Raw genomic sequence first — 26,241 nt, 5'->3', positions numbered from 1 at the left:
GAAGAGCGAAAAGAAAATGAAGAAATGGTTTAGCATGTACAACAGAAAAATAGACTAATACAAAGAGCTCACCAGAAAAGCAGCATAATAAGTTGAAATTATAAAAAAAGAGAGGCATACCTTGAATTTGGGAACTGGCAGTGACAGCTCTGTGTGTCTAGACCAGATTCTGCGGGGTCTTGGATCACGCAAGTCTCCCACAGGCGGGAATCCTGAATCCTAAAAACAAGCAGAATACACAGACTTTACATTAAGTATGCACACACAAAAGTGTAAGTATGGTCTGTTTGACAGTTAGGTGTATATGTACATCCATACCGGTACACTAAAGTGAATCCCATCATATCTGTAAATTTTCTGAGCAACCCGTCGGATAGCAGGGTCTTGTACGAGCTTATAGCTCTTCCACTGCAGACTAAGAGTTTGCTGAGAGTCCGCCCCACAATCCGGATCCATGCTATCACTGCAGAGAAACAGACCAGAGCAAGATGTTGTGCAGATGCTTTTAATGCTCAATGACTCATGCTGAAGGTATAGTAAGAAAAGCTTTACACTTAAGGCTCATTCATTTCAACAAGCAACCAATATGGCTGTCCATCTCTAAAACCTTACATTGTAATCATCAAAACAATAAAAGCAAACAGCGTGACAGATACAGTTCCACAAGGAAAGTTTTCATTTTGTTTATAAAAATAAAAACACACGCACACAAAGAGGTTTCTATTTAGTGGGCTGTAATTTGTTGTCACCTCTTTAAGAAGATGCTGACTTATATTTTGTCATCAATCTGACAAGCTGATTTTTGCGTCACTTATATCGGAGTTAGAAAAATATGCTATATTCAACTTAAAATGTCACATTTATCACACACAAAGCGTGGAAAATAAAAGCACGGCTCTCCGCTGTTTTTTACGGAGTAATAAACAAAAAGCACTGCAGATATTGTGTATTTTGTACTATCTGACATATCGACTAGCAACAACAACAACAAGCTAACATCATAAACACTGAAGCTGCTAGCTGCTCACAGCGCGAGTTCAACTTCAAAACGATGTGACAGTAGAATACATGGCAAATACTAATGACTTCTAGCAAACGAATTTAGACCCATTCCCAATACTAAACAGAAATATTCCCACACGGTGTGCATGGAGACTCACGCAACGGCGCGCGCGTCTCGAGGAGGATTGCCCGCTAGCTCGCTACAGCTAGGCCTGTATCGGACGGGGAAATAGACAATCCTTAGTTAAAATCTAGCTCCGTTTTAAAGTATGGGCCCTAAATCCGGTCTAAAACGGCGTCGCTTGTATTCCGGTGCAATATCGATGCGGCAAACGTCTTCAGATTTCGCCAGAAAATTAAATGTACTAAAAAGAATAACATAATACAGTAAGCGGCCATCGCGTAACTAACCTGAGAGCCTCGCCTGCTCGCCATCAGTCACTAGAAATACTAACCGTTGCATTGGCACTCGCACTTTCCACATGATTCCCGGCTATTTTCCTTTACTATGCAATATTTAACACATAATGTTAAAAATAGATTGTGGTTATTAGTTTCATAAAATTCACATTAAACTATTTTCCTGACTTTACTTTTTTAGAACAGCTCAACATATTTATGAGCGATGTAAGAGTGAGTGACTTATTTTTGGCGAATGTGCATTTTCGATTAATTTTACGTCATCGAAGTACGAACTTGATATTTCTGCGTGTACTTAGGTTCACACAGGCTATACAGAGAATTGTGAAAAATTGGTATGGAAGAAATATCTCTGAAAAGTATTTTAGAAGTAGGGGTAAGCAAGAAAGGAAAACTCTGTCTTTTTAAATTTTTAATAGACTCTGGACTGAATAAAAGGATATAGTGAAATGATATAATAGATCCATAGATGGCAGCAATGCAACTTATTGGATGCCGGCTGCCGTAAAATCCCATAGAAGAAGAAGAAGATTCACACAGGTGCATCTCAATAAATTAGAATGTCGTGGAAAAGTTCATTTATTTCAGTAATTCAATTCAAATTGTTAAACTCGTGTATTAAATAAATTCAATACACACAGACTGAAGTGGTTTTAGTCTTTGGTTCTTTTAATTGTGATGATTTTGGCTCACATTTAACAAAAACCCACAAATTCACTATCTCAACAAAATTAGAATATGGTAACATGCCAATCAGCTTATCAACTCAAAACACCTGCAAAGGTTTCCTGAGCCTTCAAATGGTCTCTCAGTTTGGTTCACTAGGCTACACAATCATGGGGAAAACTGCTGATCTGACAGTTGTCCAGAAGACAATCATTGACACCCTTCAAAAGGAGGGTAAGCCACAAACATTCATTGTTAAAGAATCTGACAGAGTGCTGTATCGAAGCATGTTAACAAAAAGTTGAGTGGAAGGGAAAAGTGTGGAAGAAAAAGATGCACAACTAATCGAGAGAACGACAGCCTTATGAGGATTGTCAAGCAAAATTGATTCAAGAATTTGAGGGAACTTCACAAGGAATGGATTGAGGCAGTGGTCAAGGCAAGAGCCACCTCACAGAGGTGTCAAGGAATTTGCTGAACCACAGACAACGTCAGAGGCGTCTTACCTGGTCTAAGGAGAAGAAGAACTGGACTGTTTCCCAGTGGTCCAAGGTCCTCTTTTCAGGTGAGAGCAAGTTTTGTATTTCACTTGAAACCCATGGTCCTAGAGCTCATAGCCCAAGTTGCTTGAAGTCCAGTGTTAGGTTTCCACAGTGTGTGATGATTTGGGATGCAATGTCATCTGCTGGTGTTGGTCCATTGTGTTTTTTCAAAACCAAAGAAAGATATTTGTTGAAACATTGAAGTTACATAAAATAATTTACATAAAAATTAAATAATTGAATATCTTCCGAGATCCACAGAAGAAAATGTAATTTAAACATGAGGGTAAGTGAATTACAGAATTCTAATTTTTAAGTTAAATATCTCTTTAAGATTTTTTTTTCACTATGATAGTTTTCAGTTAAGTTTATATTTCTTCCTTAACCTTCTATAATAAGCATGCTGTTGCCAAATGTATTAAAGTGTAGTTGTTGACCACACACACCAAGTGGTTACCACATTCTTTTCAGTGTATTCTTTTAAAAAATATAGGGCAAGTTTTTCTTTGACACGACCAGACGCCCACTCCTTTTTGATCAGGCTCTCTTTAAACCCCTGAAGTTCCTTGTTTAAAGAGTTTGTCACTTACCACCAAACTTATTCTATCCTCCGCGATCGCCCATTCTGATGGAGAAGGAGAGAAGCAAGACGAATTGAAGGTTGATGAGAGTAGTGCCCCAATTCACTCTTGAGGCTGGAAAGGCCCCACCCATCTCCATCATATTTTCGACAAGATCCCCTTTGCCCCCTTTTCCTGCTGTCCCCTCTCATTAGGTTCACCTTTCCTTATAACCCATAAGGGCTACTTGAAACCCTTTTGATATATCCTTCCAAAAGTCATGCAGGACCCCATTTCAAACCATTTTGCTCCAAAAAATTTACCATAACCATATACTAATTTACCGTGCAGATTTGCAGTGCTTCTGTGAACTCAATCATTTTCTTTCCCCAAATCAGTTATTTTATTTTATCAGATCGAAGGCACATCTTTAGCCCAGGACCTTCACCCAAACAGTGTCCATGTTCTGTTACTTTGGACAGAAACTGTATTCATTTTTGCATTTAAATTAATAGAGACATAACTAATGTGACCACTCATCCCCTATTGGATCAACGGTCCTAAAACCATACTATTTTGGGATCCCTATAAGATTGTAAAGGATCCTTAAACATTCCCTAATGTAAAACCTTTTTTCTTTTTTTCTGCCCTTAAGATTTTGTTATTTTATAGTCACACATGCCTAATTTATTCTTGACTAATCTTTCCCAGTTCCCAGTTTTCTATAGTGCTGTGTTTCTTTTTTATCTTCTTCAAAAGGAAAAGCCTAAATCGCTGAACCTTGTAGAAAACAGCCTAGGAGGAGATTAAAAGATTCATTAAAGCATTGCAACACACAATAATCCTGTAGGAGAGGATGGAGAAGATTTAGAGAACAGGTGTTTTTACTAGACAGCACCTTAAGATGTGTTCTAAAGGATCACAGCCAGATGGGATTTATCATCTGCTTGCTTTAAATAATTATGTTAATGTAACATTCAGAGGTGGGTAGTAACGAGTTACATTTACTTCGTTACATTTACTTGAGTAATTTTTGGGGTAACTAATACTTTTCGGAGTATATTTACAGATGGGTACTTTATACTCTTACTTGAGTAAATTTTTTGGGGAAAATCTGTACTTTTACTTCGTTACTGTGGGCGTCGCTCCTCTCGTTACTTTATCTTAATACAATAAATGTTATAAATGCTTCAGTTTATTCCAAACGCGCCGTCTACTTTTCTCTGGGCAATGAGCGATGCCCATTCGCGAATGATTCATTCTTTTGAGTCAACTCTGTTCAAAGGCTTGATCAAACCAATTGGCAAACGAGTGAATTGGTTCATGAATCAGTTTGAATGAGTCGTTCAGTTCCCTGCCGCACGCGCTGAGCGTCTGAAGTGGTTCACTCAGAGTTGTAACGTTTAAGAACAGAAAGAGCGTTGAAAACGTGGCTGGAACTGCACTGAATTGAAAGCAAATCTGCAAAGGTTATTATTTGCTAGCGATGGAGATCCTTATTAGATGAACACCGCGTGTGCTGTCTACTGTTTAACAGGTAATAACTTGGGCTACATTCGATTACAGTACACGATACCACTGTGACATTAGTTTGTTGTACGTGTGTGGCTTATAACAGAGGGGAGTCAAGTTGAATGCAGCTTCCAAAAGACAAAAAATAGCCGATTAAGATTTTATTAATTTTAATACAATCACACCGGCGTGAGAGCGATCAGCGAGTCATATCATCAGCTGCTAAATTCAGATCTGTGATTGCTTGCTGGCGCTGAGCCAGAGATAGATGTGTTTTTACAGAACTGCGCATTATAACAAATCACACATGATTCTTTTGAGCTTATTAAAGCATTGGCCAATCAGAGGCGTTCAGATGAGTCATCGCTAAAATGCCGGTGCTTCCTTCACTCGCTCACCGACTGAATACCTCTTTCTGGCGAATTCTCTCGTCAGAAACAACAAAGTGCAGATGTGTGTACGAATCTTTAATTAAGATATTGATTTCAGTGTTAACAGGTTCAGTGATTTTAATGGGACTTTCTGAGAGTGATTGAAATATAGACTGTCAGTGAAAATGATCTTTAATAATGTAAATGTTATTTGCTCTCTTTCTGAACAATGAAAGATTAGTAGCAATATTTATATCACATTAACTTTCAATGTTAAATTCACATTTAATATAAAGTCAGTCGTATTAAAAATATGTTATGGCATGACACCTATATCTGTTACTTAAGTAAACAGACAGGGTTTTATAATAAATTACATAAATTGGAGTAAAGGCTGATTAAATATATACATTTATACACGCACACATACATTACATACATTTTATCTATATATCTAAATAAAAATAGGCTCAGTATATATGACCCAAAGTAACTAGTAACTAACTACTTGAGTAGATTTTTTATCCGATATTCTTTTACTCTTACTCAAGTAACTATTCAAGACTAGTACTTTTACTTTTACTTGAGTAAATATTTCTAGAAGTACTTTTACTTGAGTACAGTTTTTGGGTACTCTACCCACCTCTGGATTTTAACCTTAATCTGCCCATTAAAGGAGTGGTTGATTGTGTTTTCACTTTTTTAACATTAGTTAGTGTGTAACGTTGCTGTTTGAGCATAAACAATATCTGCAAAGTTATGGCCACTGAAAGTTCAAACGGAGATATTGTCTTTTAAATTTCTGGCAGTTTAATGCCTACAAAAATGGTTTGATATTCTAAGTTGATAACCTGCTGTTTCAAACATTAAGTAAAAAAATAATAATAATCCAGATAGTCCTGTTGATGACTCACTGCTAATACATTTGTGATTGAATCTCCATTAGGCTACGGTGTTTTTTTGTGTTTTTTTTTTATGCGTGGGGGGGGGGGTGCGAGCACGTACATTGCATGATATTCGATATCCATTCGAATTAGATTTTTCTCAAAAGTGACAGCCCTAACGCGTTTATAGGAGAAGGGACAGAGCGTTGTGGAATAAAGGTAAATTATGTGAAAAATAATGTTTTTTTTTTTTGTTTTTTGTTTTTTAACAAAAGCATTACCATGTTAGACTACACCCCATAAACACAATCAAGCTTAGAGAAAAGAGGGGGGAAAAAAGAAAAAAAAATTGCAGCAGATCTGTATCAGAACATATTAACATAGCATCAAACCTTAATGTCATTATCGGTGCAACCCTACATATAACTTGCTTAAAAATAAAACATAATAAAACATTACTGATAAAATGAGAAAAAATGAAAACAATGTAGTATACTGACACTACATGTAAACCAAATAAAACCTAAAAATATAATGAAGTATAACATTAGTAAACTCCTGGGGCCCGTTCTTCGTACGTCGCTAACTCAGTTAGCTGGATTTGATTGTTGACGATTTGGCGTGATCTTGGATCATTTGGTTCTTCGAAGCTCATCCCGGAGCTTCTGTCATAGCAACAGGTGCGTAAGCTTAAACCTGCTCGGGAGCAGGCTTATTTCATGTAAACAGGATTAGATCGCTTCTTTTCAACCAGAACTGATACTCAAAATATGTCTGCGACCACCGCTACTTTATTACAAGAGTATCGTACTGATCCAGGGACAATAATTTAAAATAATAATCATTAAAAAAATTATTTAAAAATAATATAAAAATGCTGTGTAGTCCATAACAGCCTACTATAGACACAGCCAGTTTTACATCCTCCACCTTTCACCTCTCTCTCATTGTTTATCTCCTCTTCCTCTACCCACTCCACCTCTGCTTGTCTTCTTCATCTCCCTCTTCATGCTCTTTCTCCAGGGTCCTCATTACTTGTTTGCTTTGAGTTTTCATAGGTGTTTTGAGAATCTTGGCCGAAGCTTAGGAATTAAATAAATTTAAGATTTCTCATTTTCTCACAGATAATAGATGACTGCTATTATAAGAGTGGCTTGATGGAGCGCAGGAGTTGCAGATAAAATGATATTGACCCTTAAGAAACTTTCATTAATGCTTTCACGTAACAAATCTGTCCAAATATAAAATGAAATGAATAGATAATTTCTACATTGAAATAAAAATGTAAAGACTGTACAACTATTATAAATTGCGAATATAAATAATTGGGAATCATGAAAAAAATTCAAATAAAATAAAAACATGCATCTATTATCTGTTTCATGTATCTATTATAACAGTTATGTAGTTTTGTTTGCTTGGCTGTTTCCTTATAAAAGTCCAGAAATTTGTCAAGTTTTTCGTCGGGTGTCATTTTAAATTATATGACGTCATTACATTGCCGTCTTGCCACCAGCCAATCGGTGCACTGCTGATCATGGTTTCGAGTATCGATACATATCCCCTTTTAAACCAACACATGAACGCGCAATTATCTCAGATAACTCAATCCAGCGATACTAATCATACACAACAGGTGTGTTCGAAGAACCCAATTAGCCGGATCATGATTAGCACGATGATAGCATCTTGGATGTGTCATTTGATCTCGGATGTAATAAGCGACGTACGAAGAACGGGCCCCTGATGAGGATGTTTCTCCCTCCCCGGGCCCAACATCAACAGACAGTGTTGCCAGATTGGAAATGTCCAAGTATCGTACCAGAAGGTCAAAATTATCGTATTTGGAAGAAAATTATTACATTTAACAATTAACTACATTTTGACACGACCTGCAAATTACCACTAGGAGTATGGTTGGACGGAAGCAGTGCGACAAAAATACTATCCCATAATTTTGCACAGTAATCTGACAATAAATGTGGCACACCCAGATTTTCATATGCACACACAGAGTCTCTTTTCTGGCTACGCTACTGACTCGAACAATAAAAAATGTAATTCAACTCAAAAAAATTATTTTTAACGCACAAGGAAACGGTTTAACCTCGAACATCCGAGGACTGTGGTCGCGCCAAGTTACAGATTTGTGATGCCTCGTTCTGAAAACGTAACATACTCGCTGCCCTTTCCGACATTCATTTACATGAGCGCTGGGAGATGAAGACAAAATGCTGATGTGACCAAGAAAAGATCAGCGAGAGAAAACGCAGGAATCTTCTTTTGCCAGAGAATATATGAAAGTACCTGTGCGTTTCTACCTGCTGCCAGCATCCAATCACAACGCGCCCTCTCAGCCTCCTCCCAAATAATGAGCCCGTTGTTCTCGGATTCACAGACCTTCACCGAGCGGAGAGGAATTCCTGCCGTACGTGTCGCCCCGTTAGATTGAGATTATTTTTGGTAAAAACCTCAACTGAACTGAATTATGAGTAATCTTTTTGTAAGCCACACAATAATATTTCGCGGAACACATTATATGAATAGATGTCTGAATTTTTTTTTAAATAGGTAATAATAATAATAATAAATATATATATATATATATATATATGCAACGTTTGCACTGTTACTTAAATCATTATGAAAATTAACCATGGTTTTACTACAGGAACCACGGTTAAATTATGGTACTTTTAGTAAAACAACAGTAACAATGAATTCACCATTGTTTCTTTATATAGCGACCATATTTTAATCATTATATTCACATTAAAACCATGGTTATGAATTGGACTATATAAAGGAATTACCATAATTATTATTAATTTTTTTTCTTCAGATTGTAAAATTATTGATGTCTGTTGCTCCCCTTCTCTGTTTGAATGGATGTTGTTTTGTTGAATTAAAGACATTTAAAAAAAAGCTGATCAGAAAAAAAAACAAAAAACATTAAAATGTTATAAAAATGACTGATTATAAGAAGACTACCAAAAACAGCATGGTTACCTTGAAGCATCTGGGACCCTTAATTTACCATTTTAGGCAAGATAATAATGATGATATGTAAAATAATTATAATAATACTTCATTAAATAATTTAGCATTAATAAGAATGAAATGAAACAGTTTATAGTTTAGTATCAATGATATCAACAATATCAATGAAGAATTACCATGACTGAGGTGTCCTTGAGCAAGGCACCAAATCCCCAACTGCTCCCCGGCAGCCGCAGCATAAATGGCTGCCCACTGCTCCAGGTGTGTGTTCATAGCGCGTGTGTGTGTGTGTGTGTGCACTTTGGATGAGTTAAATGCAGAGCACCAATTCTGAGTATGGGTCACCATACTTGGCTGTATCTCACGTCACTTCATAATGTAGCTTGACTTTACAAGTTTTTTTCTTCCAAAAGCCATGTGATCATGGAAGAAATAAACTACCTCACCGAACACAGAACTGAAGTACCATACTGATGTTTAATTTAAATAAAGGGGATTCGCAAACAGAGACATGAATATTACTATTCATTTATTTAAAAAAATAACAGACTCATTACAATGCGAATGATCAATCTTAGACGTTTCTCTCTTGGAGAAAGTATTTCTAAATGACATTTAGGTTAGCGGTGAAAAACATCCGGGGTGAAGGGTCGGTTTCACTCTCTTTGTTCATGATTGGCCTCATTTTTTAGAAAACTTGGCCTGCTTGTGTTTGGGAGGTGCCCATTTCAAACAATGCGTGTCCACTGTAGAAACACAAAAAGTAAAGGTTTAAACTCTTAAAAGTGTGATAACACATAGATAATCTAACAATAGAACAAAGCTGCATTATATCCATTTTACAGATCAGTTACCTGTTATTGGTGGTTTCTTGTACTGGGCACTTTTGAGATGTTCCTCTACAAGTTTTGGTGTGACACAGATGACATGTTGACCTTTCCAGTACTTGACCATGTTCAGAGACTGTAGTGTGCTGATGATGTCACTCTGAGTAATGCTGGTCATCTGGCTGTGGGTGTAGACATTATGCATTAGTTAGATCTCATCATCAAATACTTGGCAGTAAAATTACAACACTGCATGTGACCTCATGTGTTAGTTTGCATGCTGGTTGGTTCTTGTATTTGGGACTGGATGTGTACCTGAGGTCTTTAATGGACAGTGTCCCTCTGAAGTCTCGCAGAATTTCTAGTAGTACCCAAGACCAGTAACTCCTGTAACTCAACTTTCCCAAGTCTGACAGAGGCTTCTCTGGAGACCCCACCATACTCTCCAGCTTAGACAACTCGTAACCTAAGAAGGATAAGGCACAAAGAACAATTATCAGTGTGTTAAAGTGCTTTTATCAGAAGAGAGCAACTGCAGAGAGGTGAAACTCACTGAATGCAATTAGAAATTTTCCATATCCTCTTCGCTGGTATGGAGGAAGAGTGAGAATACAAGCCACATTGTTCCCATCTGGAGACTCCTTCTCCTGCTCATGAAGAATACATAAGATAAATCATTGTTAATTAAGATACAAATGAACAGATTCACTTCAAAAACGAACAGAAAATACGCTTTACCTTAGAGAAGTAGCCCACAATATGTGCTCCCTGTTTGTTGACTTCAGTGAGGATGTAGAAGATGAATGGCTCTACATCAAAGTAAAGTGTTTTATGATCCAGAAAAAGCTTTGCCAGGAGACACAGATTCTGACAATAGATCTACGGTGAGAAGGACAGTGAGAACAACAAACTGTAGGAAAAATTTACACCTGCATAGGAGTCTGAATCTGTCATAAAATAATTTGTTTCTATGTTTCATTTTAATGGCAGGTATGACCTGGCTCACCTTATGGTCCTTCCCATCAACTTCGTACACTGAGATATTGTTTCTGCGATAAATCTCTTTGCCTGGAGGCTGACGCCACTGACACTGCGACTGAAACAGGAGCCATTAAGGAACAAAGAAAGGGAAATCAAAAGACGGTATAAATTCCATGAAAACATTAACCTTATTCTAGGAGGCCAGAAATGTTACAAAATGTTATAAAACACACACAAACAAAATCAGATGATTGACACAGAACAACACAGATCTATGAACAAATGCTTGTAAAATAAAGTGCTACAGGAAAGAGCCCTTAAACCCAAACAAGGCAGAATTGTTGCACTTCTGGTTCCTGAAGTCAGTGGGTTCTTTGAATGGGGTCTTTGTTAAATGGTCTAAAACAAGCTCAAGATGTCTTGACAATGTATTCAACAAAATAAAATACATTTAAGATTTTCTTAAGCTTGCTAACAAGTTCCTAAATGGGACTACAGATGTTGTCGGGGACATTACTCATGCAATATAGGAAAACTCACATACTCACTAATGAGCTTTTTGTCTTGTGTTCAGAATTACACTTTTGCAAAACATCTTAACTAAAACTTTTCAACTTTGTTAGATTTTAAATAAAGATTCACGGGTGAGAATGTGTTGGTTTGTGTTTTTAAATGTATGAACTCAATATTACAAGTTTTGAAACACTGGTAACTCTTAATGTTGTGTCAGCTAACACGCTGATCTTGTTGTATGGTGTTATTTAGGTCTACACAACAACACGTTGAGCTCTCTTGGGGCCACCGTACTCGCTGTTAGTGGCCCATAGAAACTAGAAAGCATCTACATATAGAGTTAAGATGCAAAAGCCTCTAAGTGACATTTGAAATTTTCTTTTAAAATTAATTTTTTTATCAGGCTCCTATGTGCAGGTTCAATCACTTGGATAGATAGCAATGGATAGGTTATTTTCATTGTCATTAAAGTGAAATAAACTAACATAAACATAGGAGCCTAATTAATTTTAGAAGAAAAAATAAGATGGCACTTTTCAAATTCTTCATATACATATCTATGGTGGTGACGTAGAGGTCATCCATCTGTTTTATTTTTATTTTTGGTGATTGTATTTACACGTAATTCATAAAAGTTGTGTTCATCTGTGAAGATTATCTTGGTGAATGTGTAAGAATCATTAACTTTTGTTGGTCACAGAGCTTATTTTCATAAAAAAGGCCAGGGGAAAAATAATACTGACTTTTTGTTGAGGGAACCAGGGTGATGCTAATTCTATGTTGGCCTACAAAAACACCTCATCACTGCAGCACTTTATTCCAACCATTTAAATTCATTAGTGAAGATGTTTAGCACCCCCTTATGGTTTAATAACAGATTTACTGTATGTGTGGACTGACCAGGTGGTATCTGAAAGTCTTCTCATACTTCATATACTTCAGGCAGTATTCACAGATCCAAAGCTTGGGTTGTTTTCCATAGTCCTCAGGGAATGGAGAGAAGTACCATGCGTCAATCTCAAAGTTCCCAATCTGGATCTTGTCCACGTATTTTACTTTTGTGATCTGAAAATAAAAGCAACATTTGGATTAAAAGATAAAACAGATGGATGTAGTTTGTTATTGATACTGATGGAAACACTATAAGCCAGAGATTTCCAAACTCGGTCCTGCAGAGCTCCAACCCCAATTAATTAAACCTGGACCAGCAAATAATGGTCTTACCAGGCATACTAGAAACTTCCAGCAGGTGTGCTAAGGCTTGTTGGAGGTTAACTCTGCAGGACACTGGCCCTCCAGGACCGAGTTTGGACACCCATGCCATAAGCACTGTGATATACTGCAAAGCAGATTTTTTTTCCCACTATGCGTGTTATGCAAATGTTGCCCCCTCTTACCGCCTCATGCTCTTTCTCCAGGGCTGCTGTAGTGGGGTCCATCTCTGCATAAGTCTGAAAGAAGAAAAGAAGCAGTCAAATAATTACACTGATATGGCCTTCTTCAGATAAAGCGCTGATCAAATTGAGTACTGCTTCATTTAGATGTGCAGAAATGTGATGACAGGTACCTTCTGCACATGGTTGATCTCGTCATGTTTACGCTTCTGGTTTCGGGTGATCTTCCTCTCAGGCTGGTCCACAAGTTCACCTCCACCACCCTCCTCCACACTCTTTCTCACTGCATCTTTCACAGTCTTTGTCAGGGCTAAACGTGCCTTTCCAACCCACTCATCTAAACGTCTGTTAACTGCAAATGACAAAAGAGAGCTTGTGCTCAGTGAATCTGTAATACACAGATGTGTAAAGTATTTGTGTATGATCAGAAATGAATGAAAGGTAACTCCACTCACATCCAACATAGTGGACGTAAAACTCTTCTCTGCCTTCCTGCTCATTCAGCCTAGACTGAATAACTTCTGCTGAATCTGGAAGAAATTAATAAATAATAAATAAATAAATAAATAAATAAATAAATAAACACAATATCCATGCACATTTTAGGTTTGCATGGGCTGTCGCTTATGTATTTGTTCTCATAACTATATTATAAATGATAATACATAAGGATTTCAGAATTTAACTAAAAATGGCAAATTAAGTGTATATGAAATAATATCCAAATTAGCATTTTCCATTATGAGCTTACGCCATGTTTTGTCCGCACGCTGACACAAGTAAGTCTCCCCGATTTCTACTGACACCTCCTGGTCTCTGCCGCCGACGTGCGACATTCCATCCCCGGAGTGCGGAGTACTCGAGCCCCCGGCTTCTCGTTCTCGATCAGCGGCCTCCGCCTCGTCCTCTTCCCCGCCACTGCCGTTTGATGAACATGTTGCTCGTGTTGTCTCCAAACTCCCTCGGTGGGTTCCAGTGTCTATATCAACGTCCATTCGCTCTTCGGATCCGCAGTTATCATATGAATTGTTCATGTTTTGGTGACGATTGTGGGACATCGACATCGCCACGCCAGACATCATTGTTCATTTGAAAACATTGCGCACACCGCGTAGAGTCGCGCATGCGCAGTACGACTTGTCTGCTTTGTGTAGTATCAGCGTTTTGTTTCACTTATATATATATATATATATATATATATGTATATATATATATATATACACCCACACACACTTATTAAATGTGTAATATATACATATTCATTAAATTAAACATTTATCCTATTTATTTAACTGTTTTATCTTATTTAACCTGAAACAGAAAGAACAAACTTTATTTCAGAGTTCTGATTTATGGATTGGTGACATTAACACAAACTAAACTCAACTTCCACAGTGGTTAGACTCCTTCCTAATTGCAATGTTTACTCCTTCATTTTCACTAAGAACAATGGTTTACCCAAAAGAGGAAGGAAAAACATGAGTCAATTTACTGCTTGTGGAGTATTTTATTATAGACACTGACATAATGATGGTACAGCTGGTGAAACTGGGAGGTACACATCTTCCTCTGTCTGTACCTCCCCTCTCCCATTGTCAGAGCACTCCCTCTTTCCTAAACTCTTTTTCCACTCTCTGATGCAAACCCCTGCCACCACCTCTATAAGCCCCGCCCCTTCTGTGATGATGCCCAGCCCCTCCCTCTCTGGCACTATATCCTCCTCCACGGTGGCCAGCATTTCCAGAATTTTCCCAGTGACTGGGTCCCTTGAAATTCCTCTCCTGCCAATGTCCATGATGTCGTCCAGAGCCATGACCACCACGCTTCCATCCTCGACCCACATGTTCCCTTTCTGGGTGTCCTTGGTGTAATATTGTCTGAGTCCCATCTTTTGAAATACACACTTTTTGTTGGGTCACATCTTGTTTACAGTTAGATTCTGAAGTAACCTTTTCTTGAGAAACAGTTTTTTCTTCTTCATTGAGTTCACATCCCTGTCCTTGTGATGTAGTTTCTCCCTGTGGCGTGGTGTTTGGTGGGCCTGAGTTGACATAATAAATCTTATCAGAAGAATGCACAGGCCTGCCCAGTCGTTCTACCCCAGGTGTAGGCATCGTGTGACACGCTGATCCACCTCTTCTGCCTCCTCTTCCTCTACGACCTCTCTTGAAGTCACCTTGCTGCCTGCTCTCATGAGAGCACTGGTGCTGTGATTGGGCTGTAGTGTGATGACTTTGAGAGGCTTGGGTTGCACCGGTGGAATCTTGGGACGAGGAAAGGAGTGACTGACAAGATTCGGCACCAGAAACATAAGCTGGAGCCTGAGGAAAAACACACATCCCACATTAATTTATGTATGTATTTAAAGGCCATGTACATACTACAGATAAATATGATTGCCACTCATGTTCTGATTGAATATTTATTAATTACTAAATTATCATAAAAAGAATTATATATATATATGTGTGTGTGTGTGCGCATATATTATATTATTATGTACATATATATGCATATACCAAAAATTGTGTGTATATATATATATATATATATATGTATATATAGTAAAAAAAAAGTACACACTTTTTAAATATCCATCTAGGATTTACCTCATTAATGTGAATTAGGAATCTATTAGACTCTGTTTCTGGGTCAATAACTCCACCCTTTTCCTTCTGCCGTTTCAGAATCTTCTGAAGTGCTGCCCATTTCTTTTTAAATTCCCCACCGATGACTGCATCCTCCTGCTGTGTGTGAAGGAATAATAAGCACAATGTTCGTGTGTATCCACAGCATGTGACCAGTGAACATAGATGAGGGTGTTGAGCTTTCCAACTAGGCATCCTGGCATAGTCAGCTAACAAGAGAGACTGCACACAGGACAATGACACACTGTTTAAAAAAAAAAACCACTGCTTGGCACTGAACACAAGGGTGACATTGTCCATTGGAAACTTCAAACAATGATAAACGTCAGGCCAGTATAGTTTGACCCAACTGCTAACACTGTCCACGAAGAATGATACAGTGTGTCCGAATGTCTTACCTGTGTGAAAACTGGAGCAGGAGAGGTAAGGAGGACATCCAAATCATAGGTGAGAGGCTCTCGACACACTGGGCAAACAACAGCCAAGTCCTGTTAATGAAACAAAAAACATCAAAAACCACTTCCTTTTATTCATGCATTATGCATTCACCACAACACTGAAGTAAATGATCTAATAATAACAATGTATTACACAAAATTGTTGACTGGAATTTATTTAATACAAAAATGAGGAACATTTTGCCTTGACCTAAGGAAAACACGTGAAAGTATAAAAAAAAGAAGCCCCACCTCTTCTTCGGTCCTGTCTCTGGTTTTATCCTCCTCCAGCTCCCTCTCACGGTCCTTCAGCTCCATCTCAGAGTGGGTGATGTAGCGGCCAAGACAGTGAGAATGGAAATAGTGATAGCAGCTGGTCTTAGTAAACACTTCCCCCTCCTATGGTTAGAACAAAACAGAGGAAGAGGAACAAGCACAATAATATTTACAATTTTTACAAACAGGCCATAGACCAGACGAGGTTCATATTACAGTTAAAATACCAAACCTTAAAGCCATACAAACAGATGACACAGTTTCCATGGGGAATATTGCTCTCGGTCAGGATCTCTTTGGCTCTCTGTGAGGATGATATAGAGAAATGGTTTGGGACAAACACATGGTAGTAGGCACATACACTACCGTTCAATAGTTTGTGGTTGGTAAGATTTCGCTTTAAGATGTTTTTGAATATGGTGTTTAATGCTCACCTAGGCTGCATTCATCATAAATTGCAGTAAATCAGTAATATTGTCAAATATTCTTAATTTAAAATAAGTTTTCTAATGTAATATAATTTTAAATTTAATTTATTCCTGTGATGGCAACGTTGAATTTTAAATGGCCATTACTTTTAACATGCTTATTTGCTGCTCAAGAAACATTTCTTACTATTATCAATGTTGAAAACAGTTGTGCTGCTTAAGGTTTTTTTGGAAAGCATGATATCTTTTTTCAAGATTCTTTGATGAATAGAAAGCTAAAAAAAAAACAGCATTTATTTGAAATAGAAATTTTGTAAAATTATACATTCAGTAGCAAACTTCCTGAGTAAAATTACTTCTTAAAAATTAAAAAAAAAAAATATTGTTGGCAAACCTCTGAGCGAAGTGTATTTTTGGACTAAATAAGGACTCCAAACCTCTATGAGCTGGTACAGTACAGGTGTCCCGAAACATGACTCTGCCTCTATCTGCAAACTCCTCTGTAAACTGAGAGGAGAGATTTTTTTTAAGTTGAAAGTTAAACAGAACATTCTAAAGTTTTAAAATAATTTCAAATAATAATCAAACACCTGAGCAGTTTATCATCTGAGAGTCCACGTGGATTGTGAATAGAGATGTAAGGAGATGAATATGGGTACTGGAAGTGAATATAAAACATTCTCAGAAAACCAGCAGTGAAACAAAAAGTTGTATGTACCTTTACCATTACCAAAGTTAAATATTATAGCAATTTGATCAACAAACCTGAAAGTCCAGATCCATTGTCAATGTAAGACGGACAAACTGAGAGAGACAGTCCTCCGCAGTGGAGGGATAGAGCACCAGACTGACTGTCCATCCTCTAATCGAGACAGATTTGACAGATTTATTTTTGCACATGTTAATTATTCTGAATTATCATCTCAAGCAATTTATGAAAAACTAAAAGGGCTACAAATGCGCAAAATATTTACCCTTCATCTCTCTGATCAACACTGAGCTCATCTAAGTAGATGGACTGCAGCACTTCAATCTCAGACAGGACACTGTGGTGTCAAAAAAGATGTGAGCTGAATTTCGTGTAGAATAAACGTTAGTATAATGTAACACTAACATAATTATAACACATGAAACGAACAGACACACGTTTAATAAAACAACTGCAGTAACATCCCTGGCCTTTTGTTTACTTGGATACTAAGATCTAACGCCTATGACTACCGGTTAGGTCAGAGCAACTTAACTTAACTTAACTATGGATTTCTTTAGGTTAGCCTCGGACCAAATTATTTTTCCAGCTGTGTTATAAGTAACTTATGTATTATTTCTTCTATTTATAGTCACCCATGACAGCTCTCCCATTTCATAACCAATTTTGCTCTATAGTTCAAATAATTTACGTTAAGTATTACAAATGAAATATTTTCAGTTCATATATCAAATAACTACTGATTTATATAGGAATAATTACACGTTTCTGACAATATTTGCTCGATACTCACTCGCTCTCGGCAGCCATCTTCCCTGTGACGTCACCGTTCACGGCATCGGTCAGCTGACACAGACAGAGATGACTGACAGACATTAATCTCAGGGATTCAAAATTTGAGTCTTATTTAAACAAACATGACTCGGCGGTCAAATGAAATAATTTAAAGAAACTGTTATTTCACTTTTTATTTAGTAGGTTAAACCCAGGAACAATTCTGGTTGAAAAACACGTGTATTTTAGTAGTTGTATTGCAAGAGCACAGCGAACATAAACAAAATACAAGTCTAAATGGATAATATAGCCTAGAAAGCACATAAATAGCACTCTCTTTATAATAAATAAAAAACTGTTCCTTGTTTTAGTTAATCGCGATCTCAGAAAGTTTTGTTGTAATAAGAGGATTATTGGAAAACCCAGGACTGGACCTTTTTATACGGTCTATGCACTGGACTCCGTGTTTTGAGCAGTAAGTGGCTTCTAACTTAAAGGGGTTATATGATGCTATTTCAATTTTTCCTTTCTCTTTGGAGTGTTACAAGCTCTTTGTGCATAAAGAAAATCTGTAAAGTTGCGAAGACTAAAGTCAAATCCAAAGAGATATTCTTTATAAAAGTTAAGACTCACCCACACCCCCCTAAAACGGCTAGTTCTAACACCCCCCCCCCCCCCCCCCCCACATCTATACGTCACTATGTGGGAAGATTTGCATACCGCCCAAATGTTCACGCAAAGAAAGATGGCATAACTTTTATTTTCGTTGTAGTATTGTTGTTAACGCTGCCACAATGTCATATAGATGCTGTGTGTTTGGCTGTGAAAGCGAAACTACTTTGTTTGGTCTTCGAAAAGAGGATGATATCTGCTTCATCATGCCTGGAGCTGATCCATGCTGGTCGCTGAGGAAATACATCAACTTTGCACTGTGGATCACCGGATCGGTTTTCACCATGGATGAAGCGGAGTCCAGCCCGGGGTCATCACATTTGGTTGCCACAAGCCCCCGACTGCTACTTCGTAGAAGATGCTGGCCACGCCATTCTCAAGACGCCCTCTGCAAACTCAAAGCCACAGTGAATGACGCTGTTTTGTTGAGAAAATGAAACTACTTTGTTTGGCCTTCCAAAAAGAAGACTAGAAATCATGTTTATATCACATTTATAATGGGGTTTATGTCTTGTTGCTCCACCTGGACTGGGCATCACAATATGTAAAGGGGCGTAACATTTCTGTCACACGCTTGAGGTATTCGGCCAATCACATTGGACTGGATAGCTGGCCAATCAGAGCACACCTCGCTTTTCAGACTGATGAACCTTGTTAAAATCTATGCGTTTTACAAGGTGGGGCATAGAGGAGAAACAATAATGTACAGTGTGTGGAAAATAATGTGTTTTTTTTACCTTAAACCACATAAACACATTACCAAATAATGTTCTTTTTACCAGCATCATATGACCCCTTTAAACACCTCTGATTGGCAAATTGAGTTCAAGAAATCGACAGATATGGCTGATTGGCTATATTGTTCAACACTGCAGAAAACAAGGCATAAATAAACCTCTTGGCTCGCCAGAGCGCAAACACAGATATTAAGTGGATAGTTTGCCAGATCAGTTTCGCCAATATGATAGTGAATACAAAATATCTGGAGAATATCTCAGTGCCCATGACAGCGAGCATTCATTCAAGTAAATCCAGCAGTAGTTCCTCACAGACATGCCTCTTTCACAACTGCAAGATGTTAGAAATTAACACTGTTGCAGCATTTGCTATCTTTAAAATCATATTTTATTGCTAATTTATTATTTGCATAGATTAATTACATATCACATCAATTTTAATCTGACAAGAAACAATCTCTCACTTATCACAGTGCAGTGTTGGGAAGGTTACTTTGGAAATGTAATAGGTTACAGATTACAAGTTACCTTGTTTAAAATGTAATAGTAGTGTAACTTTTTCAATTACTTTATTAAAGTAATGTAACTAATTACTTTTGAGTACTTTTTGATTACTTTTATAAATTTGTGAAAATTCATGAATAATAAATAAAAGCATATACATCAACTTAAATACAGTTATCTAATAAGCATGTGACGTATTCTGTGTAATAAACTCCTGAAATATTGGTGTTTTTTTTAAACTGCTGTCTCTGTATATGATGATAGTTTTCTCAAAATAAGTAAAATGCACATGAAGTGACACAGAACAGTTCTAGAAATTATGTTTATGTGCTCGTGTACTCCTATATTGAGGCGGCAGAGGTTGAAAACAATGTGAGCTTCAGTAGGCCTATGTGTAGTAAATGAAACCATGTCTTTGCCATTAATTTACAGGAGGGGCGGACTGGGAAAAAAATTCAGACTGGAAAATTCAACCTCATACAAACAACTTCATGGACAAAACTATTTTTTGTATGGACCTGACATAAAAAAAAAAGGTTTAAATCTTTAATTTGGGGACATGCAAAATAATTAAAAGTTGTCTCCTGAACTGCACCTTCACTTCCATTTTTCTCTTCAGTCTCTTTATTTTGCCCTGTTATCCATCTCTCTCATGACTAATACTCAAGATTGAACAAAACTATACTTTACAATACAATACTCTACAATACTACAATATCTTTATAGAAAAATCCTAATACTGTACACGATTCATGTTTTTCCCTTACAAAAGTTAAACATGCTTTTATTAGCCTATATAAAAGTAAAATAACCTTGTTTTTTTTGCAAATGGATTTTTAAATAAATACATTTGTAAAATAATTTTACATTTTTGGTTACCACAGTTAACCAATAGTAACCATTTTCTCTGGATTTATAGTTAAATATTAAAATGTTAAAATGCTGTTGTCTGTCGTAGCTCCCCCTAAACCTATTTAAAAAATCTGATTTTTTTTTTCAGCTAAATTACTACTGTAACATTACAACAGATAATAATGATGTCCTTTATATAGTATTTTGAGTGATGACGGATGAGCAACGTGCTGCTGCTTGATTAAATAAATAAAAAAACAAAGACAAAAAAGCATCTTTACAGATGAAACTGACCTGAAACCCTGAACAGGAGTTCTGCTTCTCTGCTCCAGCAGTCCACTCTCTCTCTCTCTCTCTCTCTCTCTCTCTCAGTCTTTCTCTCACTCTCTCTCTCTCTCTCTCTCTCTCGCATTGATTACTCTGAGTCTGATCCAAACTGTTTGGCGGAGGCGCGGAGAGCGCGCGAGTCATGACTAACACTTCATGATTTATTAGAGATTTAATTATCAAATGGCGGATTCGCAAATGATCGCTTTAGTACATTCGGCAGGCAATTATACAATAATGATATTAAATACTGGGGCAAAATCGGTCCCGGTTCTCCCGGTGTCCAGTCCGCGCCTGATTTCCACAGACACGCAGAATGTGCAAGTCATATATTGCATTTTTGGGGCTTAATATTCACAGACACTAGTCGATGTCATGTTTTGATTCAAGTGTACTGACCTACTTTTGATTTAGTCATCCAAAATGTGGCATATTCGTCCGCGTTAGGCATTTCGTTTTTATGACTGGATTCTACGAACCAGACTGTATTTCCGCATCCCGGAAATGATTAGGGCGGTATGTCTCAGAATAGTCAGTGCAATTGGGAAAGAAATGAGTTAAATCTGTATGTGGATGTGTGTAAATATTCAAATGTAATCCCCTTTGTAATCGTTAAAAAATTCATAAGTAACTGTAATTTAATTACTCATTTTTTCTTAGTAACTGTAACTAATTACAGTTACAATAATTTTGTAATTAAATTACGTAACGCCGTTACATGTAACTAGTTACTCCCCAACACTGTCACAGTGGAACACATAAGACAGCTTGTGTATAGTGTCCTTCCTGGACCAGGCTTTTGATGCAAGTGTAAATCCTGTCAATAACCCCTTTGTTTATAAAAAAAAAAAAAAAAAAAAAAAAACTACATTGATGAATGCTGATGTTCGTCACGTAATAGCAAGTTATTTTTAATTCTTTTGGTTTCATCTAAGCGCAGTGTTATCATGAAAAAGTCACATTTCCGGGTTGAAAACTTGAACCAAAGGAACAAAGTTGCAAAGGTGCTTGATTTGTCCATCTTTCTATATGTCCTAACAGCATTTCTTCCCCTTCTTCCTCCTTTCTCTGTCCCTGTGGGAATTTATATGGACAGTGTCCTTTTCTCTCTCCCTCTCTCTTTCTGCTCGACTCTGGCTCTGTTTCTTCGCCCGAAGGACCATGTGGGTGAAAGCCATGAACATCTGCAAACAGAACAGAACACAAGACATAAAATTTTACATTAAATTATAAAATGTTACTTGTAACGCATGGACGGACAGACAAAATAAAAAATTCTGAATTAATTGAAAGATACATAGTCTATTGCTCCATTCAAGCCAACATCAAAATAAAATATTTCAGATTTTTAATGACTTTGAGTTGAAATGAAAAAAAAAAAAACTTTTTCGAAGTTGTTTTGTCTCCAAATCTTGATTTCCTAGATATATACTGTAGATGGCATCTCAGTCACAACTCCATTTTGCCTGCTTAACTGATGCATGTGTTAAATTACAATTTCTCTAAATACATATCACAGCAAAAAAAAAAAAAAACACCTCACCTCCTCTACATTGATATTCTCTTTAGCACTCGTCTCAAACAACCTCACACCAACTGACTCTACAAAGCGCTGAGCTTCTTGAGTGTCCACAAGCTTTTTAGAAGGATCATCATTCTTGTTTCCGACTGTTAAGGATCAAAGTGGAAAGGAATATTAAATGTTCACCTTTGACACTACAACAAACTTGGGATAAACAATCAAAACATCTATTTTCATATCACAATGCAACTTAAGTAAATACAATGTAAAAATAAAGAAATAAATAACTAACCTAAAATTTTGCAGACGTTGTCACAGTTCTGCGATATCTCATTTAACCATCTTTTCACATTGACAAACGATTCAGCGTTTGTGACATCGTAAACAATGATGACACCATGAGTGTTTCTGTAATACCTAGAGGATTACAGCAATTGTGTGAGAGGAAGACTGATAGAGATCACAAGATTGGTCAGACAGAGTCTTTAATAAACGGTTCGACTGGAGCTTACGTCGAGGTGATGGTTCTGAACCTCTCCTGCCCTGCAGTGTCCCAGATCTGGAGTTTAACTCTTTCTCCATCAATCTCCACCGTGCGGATCTTGAAGTCAACTCCAATAGTAGTTATGTAACTTCCTGTGAAGAGTGCAGAAGCATGTTTTTAATATTAGTTGTAACAAGTTAACTTCTTTAACAATTCTAAGCAAACATACACTCTCACTTTGTCTTGCTTTGCTCGGTCTTGGACTTGAGAACACAGTGAATTAGATCATATATTTACAGACCCTTTGACTAATTCTCTCACACACAAACACACACTTTGTGCCAAACAGACTCACCAGAGAATGAGTTGTCTGCAAATCGTAGGAGTAAGCTGCTTTTCCCAACATCTGCAACAGAGTCAGAGCAGCATTTGTTAAATATTCAGTACAAATATGTTTTTAATTAAACATGATAGTATTTATTTTTTTAACAATATCATAATAATAATTAGATATTGTTTATATTAATTTAACCATGAATACATAGAAATAGAATGTGGACTATAAATAAAATTTCAAAACATCCCTACAATGTATGTAATATACTAGCTATAGGAAATATCTCAGAGTCAATCTATTCCATGCAACTTAAAGTGATAGTTCACCCAAAATTAAAAATTTGATGCGCTTACCCCCAGGTCTTCCAAGATGTAGGTGACTTTGTTTCTTCAGTAGAACACAAACTGAGATTTTTAACACAAACTGTTGCAGTCTGTCAGTCAATGTCAGTGAATGGGAATCACAGCTAAAACATACAATAAAACAAAACATAAAATACAAAAAAAAATACACAAACAAAACCAAATTACACCCTGTGGCTCTTGACGATACATTGATGTGTAAAGACACAAAACGATCGGTCTGTGCAAGAAACTGAACAGTATTTATATTGATTCACTTTGATTCACCTTTGATTCACATGTCTGAACTGTTCGAACTCTCTGAAGCGTTTAATTTGGTTTTGCTTGTGTATGTTTTTTTTTTTTTGTATGTTTTAGCCGTGATTCCCATCCACTTACATTATAAGACTGATAGACTGCAACGGTTTGAGTTAAAAATCTCTGTTTGTCTTATACTGAAGAAACAAAATCACCTACATCTTGGATGCCCTGGGGGTAAGCAGATACACATCAAATTTTCATTTTTGGGTAAAATATAACTTTAATCTTAACATGTTCTTTTATCACAAAGGCCACAATATTCAGAGGTCTAAAACAACGAATCCTACCCAAAGCCACAGTCTTTACAGAGACAAATGCTCCCAGCTGAACAGTTACAGAGTGTAAGTGGCCACAATGGACTAAATGAGGCAGCTGTGGTTAATACCACAGTTAAATTACAAACCTGATGAACTATGAGATAGAATCACTGATATTTGCTCACAAACAAAGGGTTCTATAAAATGAAATTGGGATGTATAAATTAGATTGTTAAAGAAAGGCATGAAACTGGAAATTCACCTTATTTGTTTTAAAAATGCATGTTATTGATCTTTCTTTGAGCAATTCATCCATTTATACATTTATTTTTTTCCAGTTTTTGACTTTAAGGTTTAATCAAAATGTCTTAACTGGATCTTCCAGTGAAATTACAAAATTCCCCAATCAATCTAGGAAAAGCTAGTTTCCCAGACAAAAACATTGACCCAGCATTCATCATGGTATACATCCCACCCAAGTTAATACTGGTGAACTGGTCAAGTGACTCATTGAAGGGATATGGATTGACATCACACACTTACACAAAGTAGTTTCATTTCAGCTTTCCAAATTGCAGTTAAATTGTGAAACTGCACAACAATGTTTCAGTAAATGCACCAACATCTTGAGTCTAAGGCTACGTTCACACTGCAAGGCTTAATGCTCAATTCTGATTTTTTTTGAAAAAATTCGATTTTTTTTGCAAGGTCGTTCACATTTCCAATTAAATGCGACCTTTTATGATCTCCTGTGTGAACGTGAAATGACCCAGAAGTGACCCGCATGCGCAGAAGAGTACTCAACGCTCAACGACGTCACTCGTTGTTTGCGGAAGTAGCTAACGTTAAACATGGATGTCAACAACAGTGTAGTCAACAGCGGAGCTTTTTTTGCAATATTAAAGTTATTTTCCCAACAGAGCCAGCACAATTACAATCTTCTCGTTTTAAGAAGAAAATTAAAAAGGAGGAGGAGAGCAAGGTTTTTGGCCATGGTGTTTTGTGGAGCAGTGTTAGCAACGTCGGTACAGAGAAACGTGTGGGTGCGGAGTCGCAGCCAGGAGTGGTGGGATACTGATGTGAGTGGCTTCACTAATACAGAATTAATCAGTTTATCTTCTCGTTCCCGCCTACTTCAACGCAGAATTATGACGTTTGTAGCGTATCAATGACGTACGGGTCGGATAAATGTGGCCTGGCCGTTCAGACGGAGGTCGCATTTCAAAAGATCGGATACGTATCGGATTCAGGACCACATATCCAAGTGGCCTGGGTCGCATTTGAAAAGATCGGATCTGTGTCGTTCAGACTGTCATGAAAAGATCAGATACAGGTCGCATAGGGGCAAAAAAAACGGAATTGGGTCGTTTCAGCCTGCAGTGTGAACGTAGCCTAGTGGACAGGGTGCTAGAGAAATAATTAGACTTGATCACTTATTTTATGCCATATATTAATGATTTTCTTATGGGAACTTATTAAGCTTTAACAAAAAAAAAGTCTGTACGAAGGCATAATTTGTTACCATATGTAGGAAAAACAGAAAAATACTGACTGGAGTCACCAATGATGAGCAACTTGAAGAGATGATGGTAGTCTTTTCCCGCCATTCTTCTGTACAAAATGTGTCCTCATGAAACAAGTTTAACAGCTTTCAAGTTCTCTGTCAATTTTCCTGTGTCTTAAAGTAACAGGTTGTTTAGTGTGGAGAGGTTTGGGTGAAATACTGTGAGCATCATGTGATCGTCTTTCCAGTTTTCCTCAAAATTCAATTCAGAAATCAGTGATTTTGCATTGTCTGTAACACGTTTGCACTCACAGTACAATATTCTTAGCTTATCTTAAACACTTTAAATTCCCAGTGATATTTCCATTGCTTTTGTCAACATTAGGGATCTACAGTTAAAATCTATGTGAAATTTACTCTTTGCCGCCTCGCCCTCAGG

The 26,241-nt window shown here is 37.2% G+C and overlaps 4 protein-coding genes across 6 annotated transcripts in view; all 4 read right to left on the bottom strand.

Annotated features, from left to right (window-relative positions):
- LOC132149209 (histone-lysine N-methyltransferase SETD1A-like) overlaps positions 1-1,539 on the bottom strand; it is a 29,964-nt gene extending 28,425 nt beyond the window's left edge. For 2 of the 3 annotated variants that reach the window (XM_059558224.1, XM_059558227.1), the window contains exons 1-3: positions 1,161-1,381; positions 319-463; positions 121-219 (exon numbers count right to left, since the gene is read on the bottom strand). In XM_059558224.1, coding sequence (XP_059414207.1) covers positions 121-219; positions 319-456 — 237 coding nt within the window. In that variant the 5' untranslated portion in view covers positions 457-463; positions 1,161-1,381. Of the gene's footprint in view, positions 1-120; positions 220-318; positions 464-1,160; positions 1,382-1,413 lie in introns of those variants that run through there. The other variant, XM_059558226.1, reaches the window with a different exon arrangement.
- Positions 1,540-9,469: 7,930 nt separating this feature from the next.
- LOC132149208 (histone acetyltransferase KAT8-like) lies at positions 9,470-13,803 on the bottom strand. Its single transcript, XM_059558223.1, has 11 exons — positions 13,424-13,803; positions 13,128-13,202; positions 12,846-13,024; positions 12,676-12,729; positions 12,179-12,343; positions 10,791-10,880; positions 10,523-10,663; positions 10,338-10,431; positions 10,100-10,250; positions 9,812-9,966; positions 9,470-9,703 (listed from the first exon to the last, which is right to left on the bottom strand). Exons 1-11 carry the CDS (start codon positions 13,752-13,754, stop codon positions 9,639-9,641), a joined length of 1,500 nt encoding a protein of 499 aa, XP_059414206.1. The 5' UTR covers positions 13,755-13,803; the 3' UTR covers positions 9,470-9,638.
- Positions 13,804-14,159: 356 nt separating this feature from the next.
- On the bottom strand, positions 14,160-18,043 carry LOC132149207 (E3 ubiquitin-protein ligase RNF25-like). The gene is made up of 10 exons (XM_059558222.1): positions 17,964-18,043; positions 17,436-17,507; positions 17,227-17,323; positions 17,052-17,119; positions 16,899-16,968; positions 16,266-16,337; positions 16,010-16,156; positions 15,719-15,808; positions 15,282-15,419; positions 14,160-14,993 (listed from the first exon to the last, which is right to left on the bottom strand). The coding sequence occupies exons 1-10, from the start codon at positions 17,978-17,980 to the stop codon at positions 14,268-14,270; spliced, it is 1,497 nt and encodes a 498-aa protein (XP_059414205.1). The 5' UTR covers positions 17,981-18,043; the 3' UTR covers positions 14,160-14,267.
- Positions 18,044-21,884: 3,841 nt separating this feature from the next.
- Positions 21,885-25,995, bottom strand: LOC132148598 (ras-related protein Rab-35-like). Its single transcript, XM_059557300.1, has 6 exons — positions 25,851-25,995; positions 23,398-23,448; positions 23,071-23,194; positions 22,851-22,975; positions 22,580-22,704; positions 21,885-22,220 (listed from the first exon to the last, which is right to left on the bottom strand). The coding sequence occupies exons 1-6, from the start codon at positions 25,903-25,905 to the stop codon at positions 22,071-22,073; spliced, it is 630 nt and encodes a 209-aa protein (XP_059413283.1). The 5' UTR covers positions 25,906-25,995; the 3' UTR covers positions 21,885-22,070.
- Between the last annotated feature and the right edge of the window lie 246 nt (positions 25,996-26,241).

The sequence above is a fragment of the Carassius carassius genome, chromosome 9 (genome assembly GCF_963082965.1).
Source record: "Carassius carassius chromosome 9, fCarCar2.1, whole genome shotgun sequence".
Classification (NCBI taxonomy): domain Eukaryota; kingdom Metazoa; phylum Chordata; class Actinopteri; order Cypriniformes; family Cyprinidae; genus Carassius; species Carassius carassius.
This window is presented reverse-complemented; position numbering and strand designations above follow the sequence as displayed.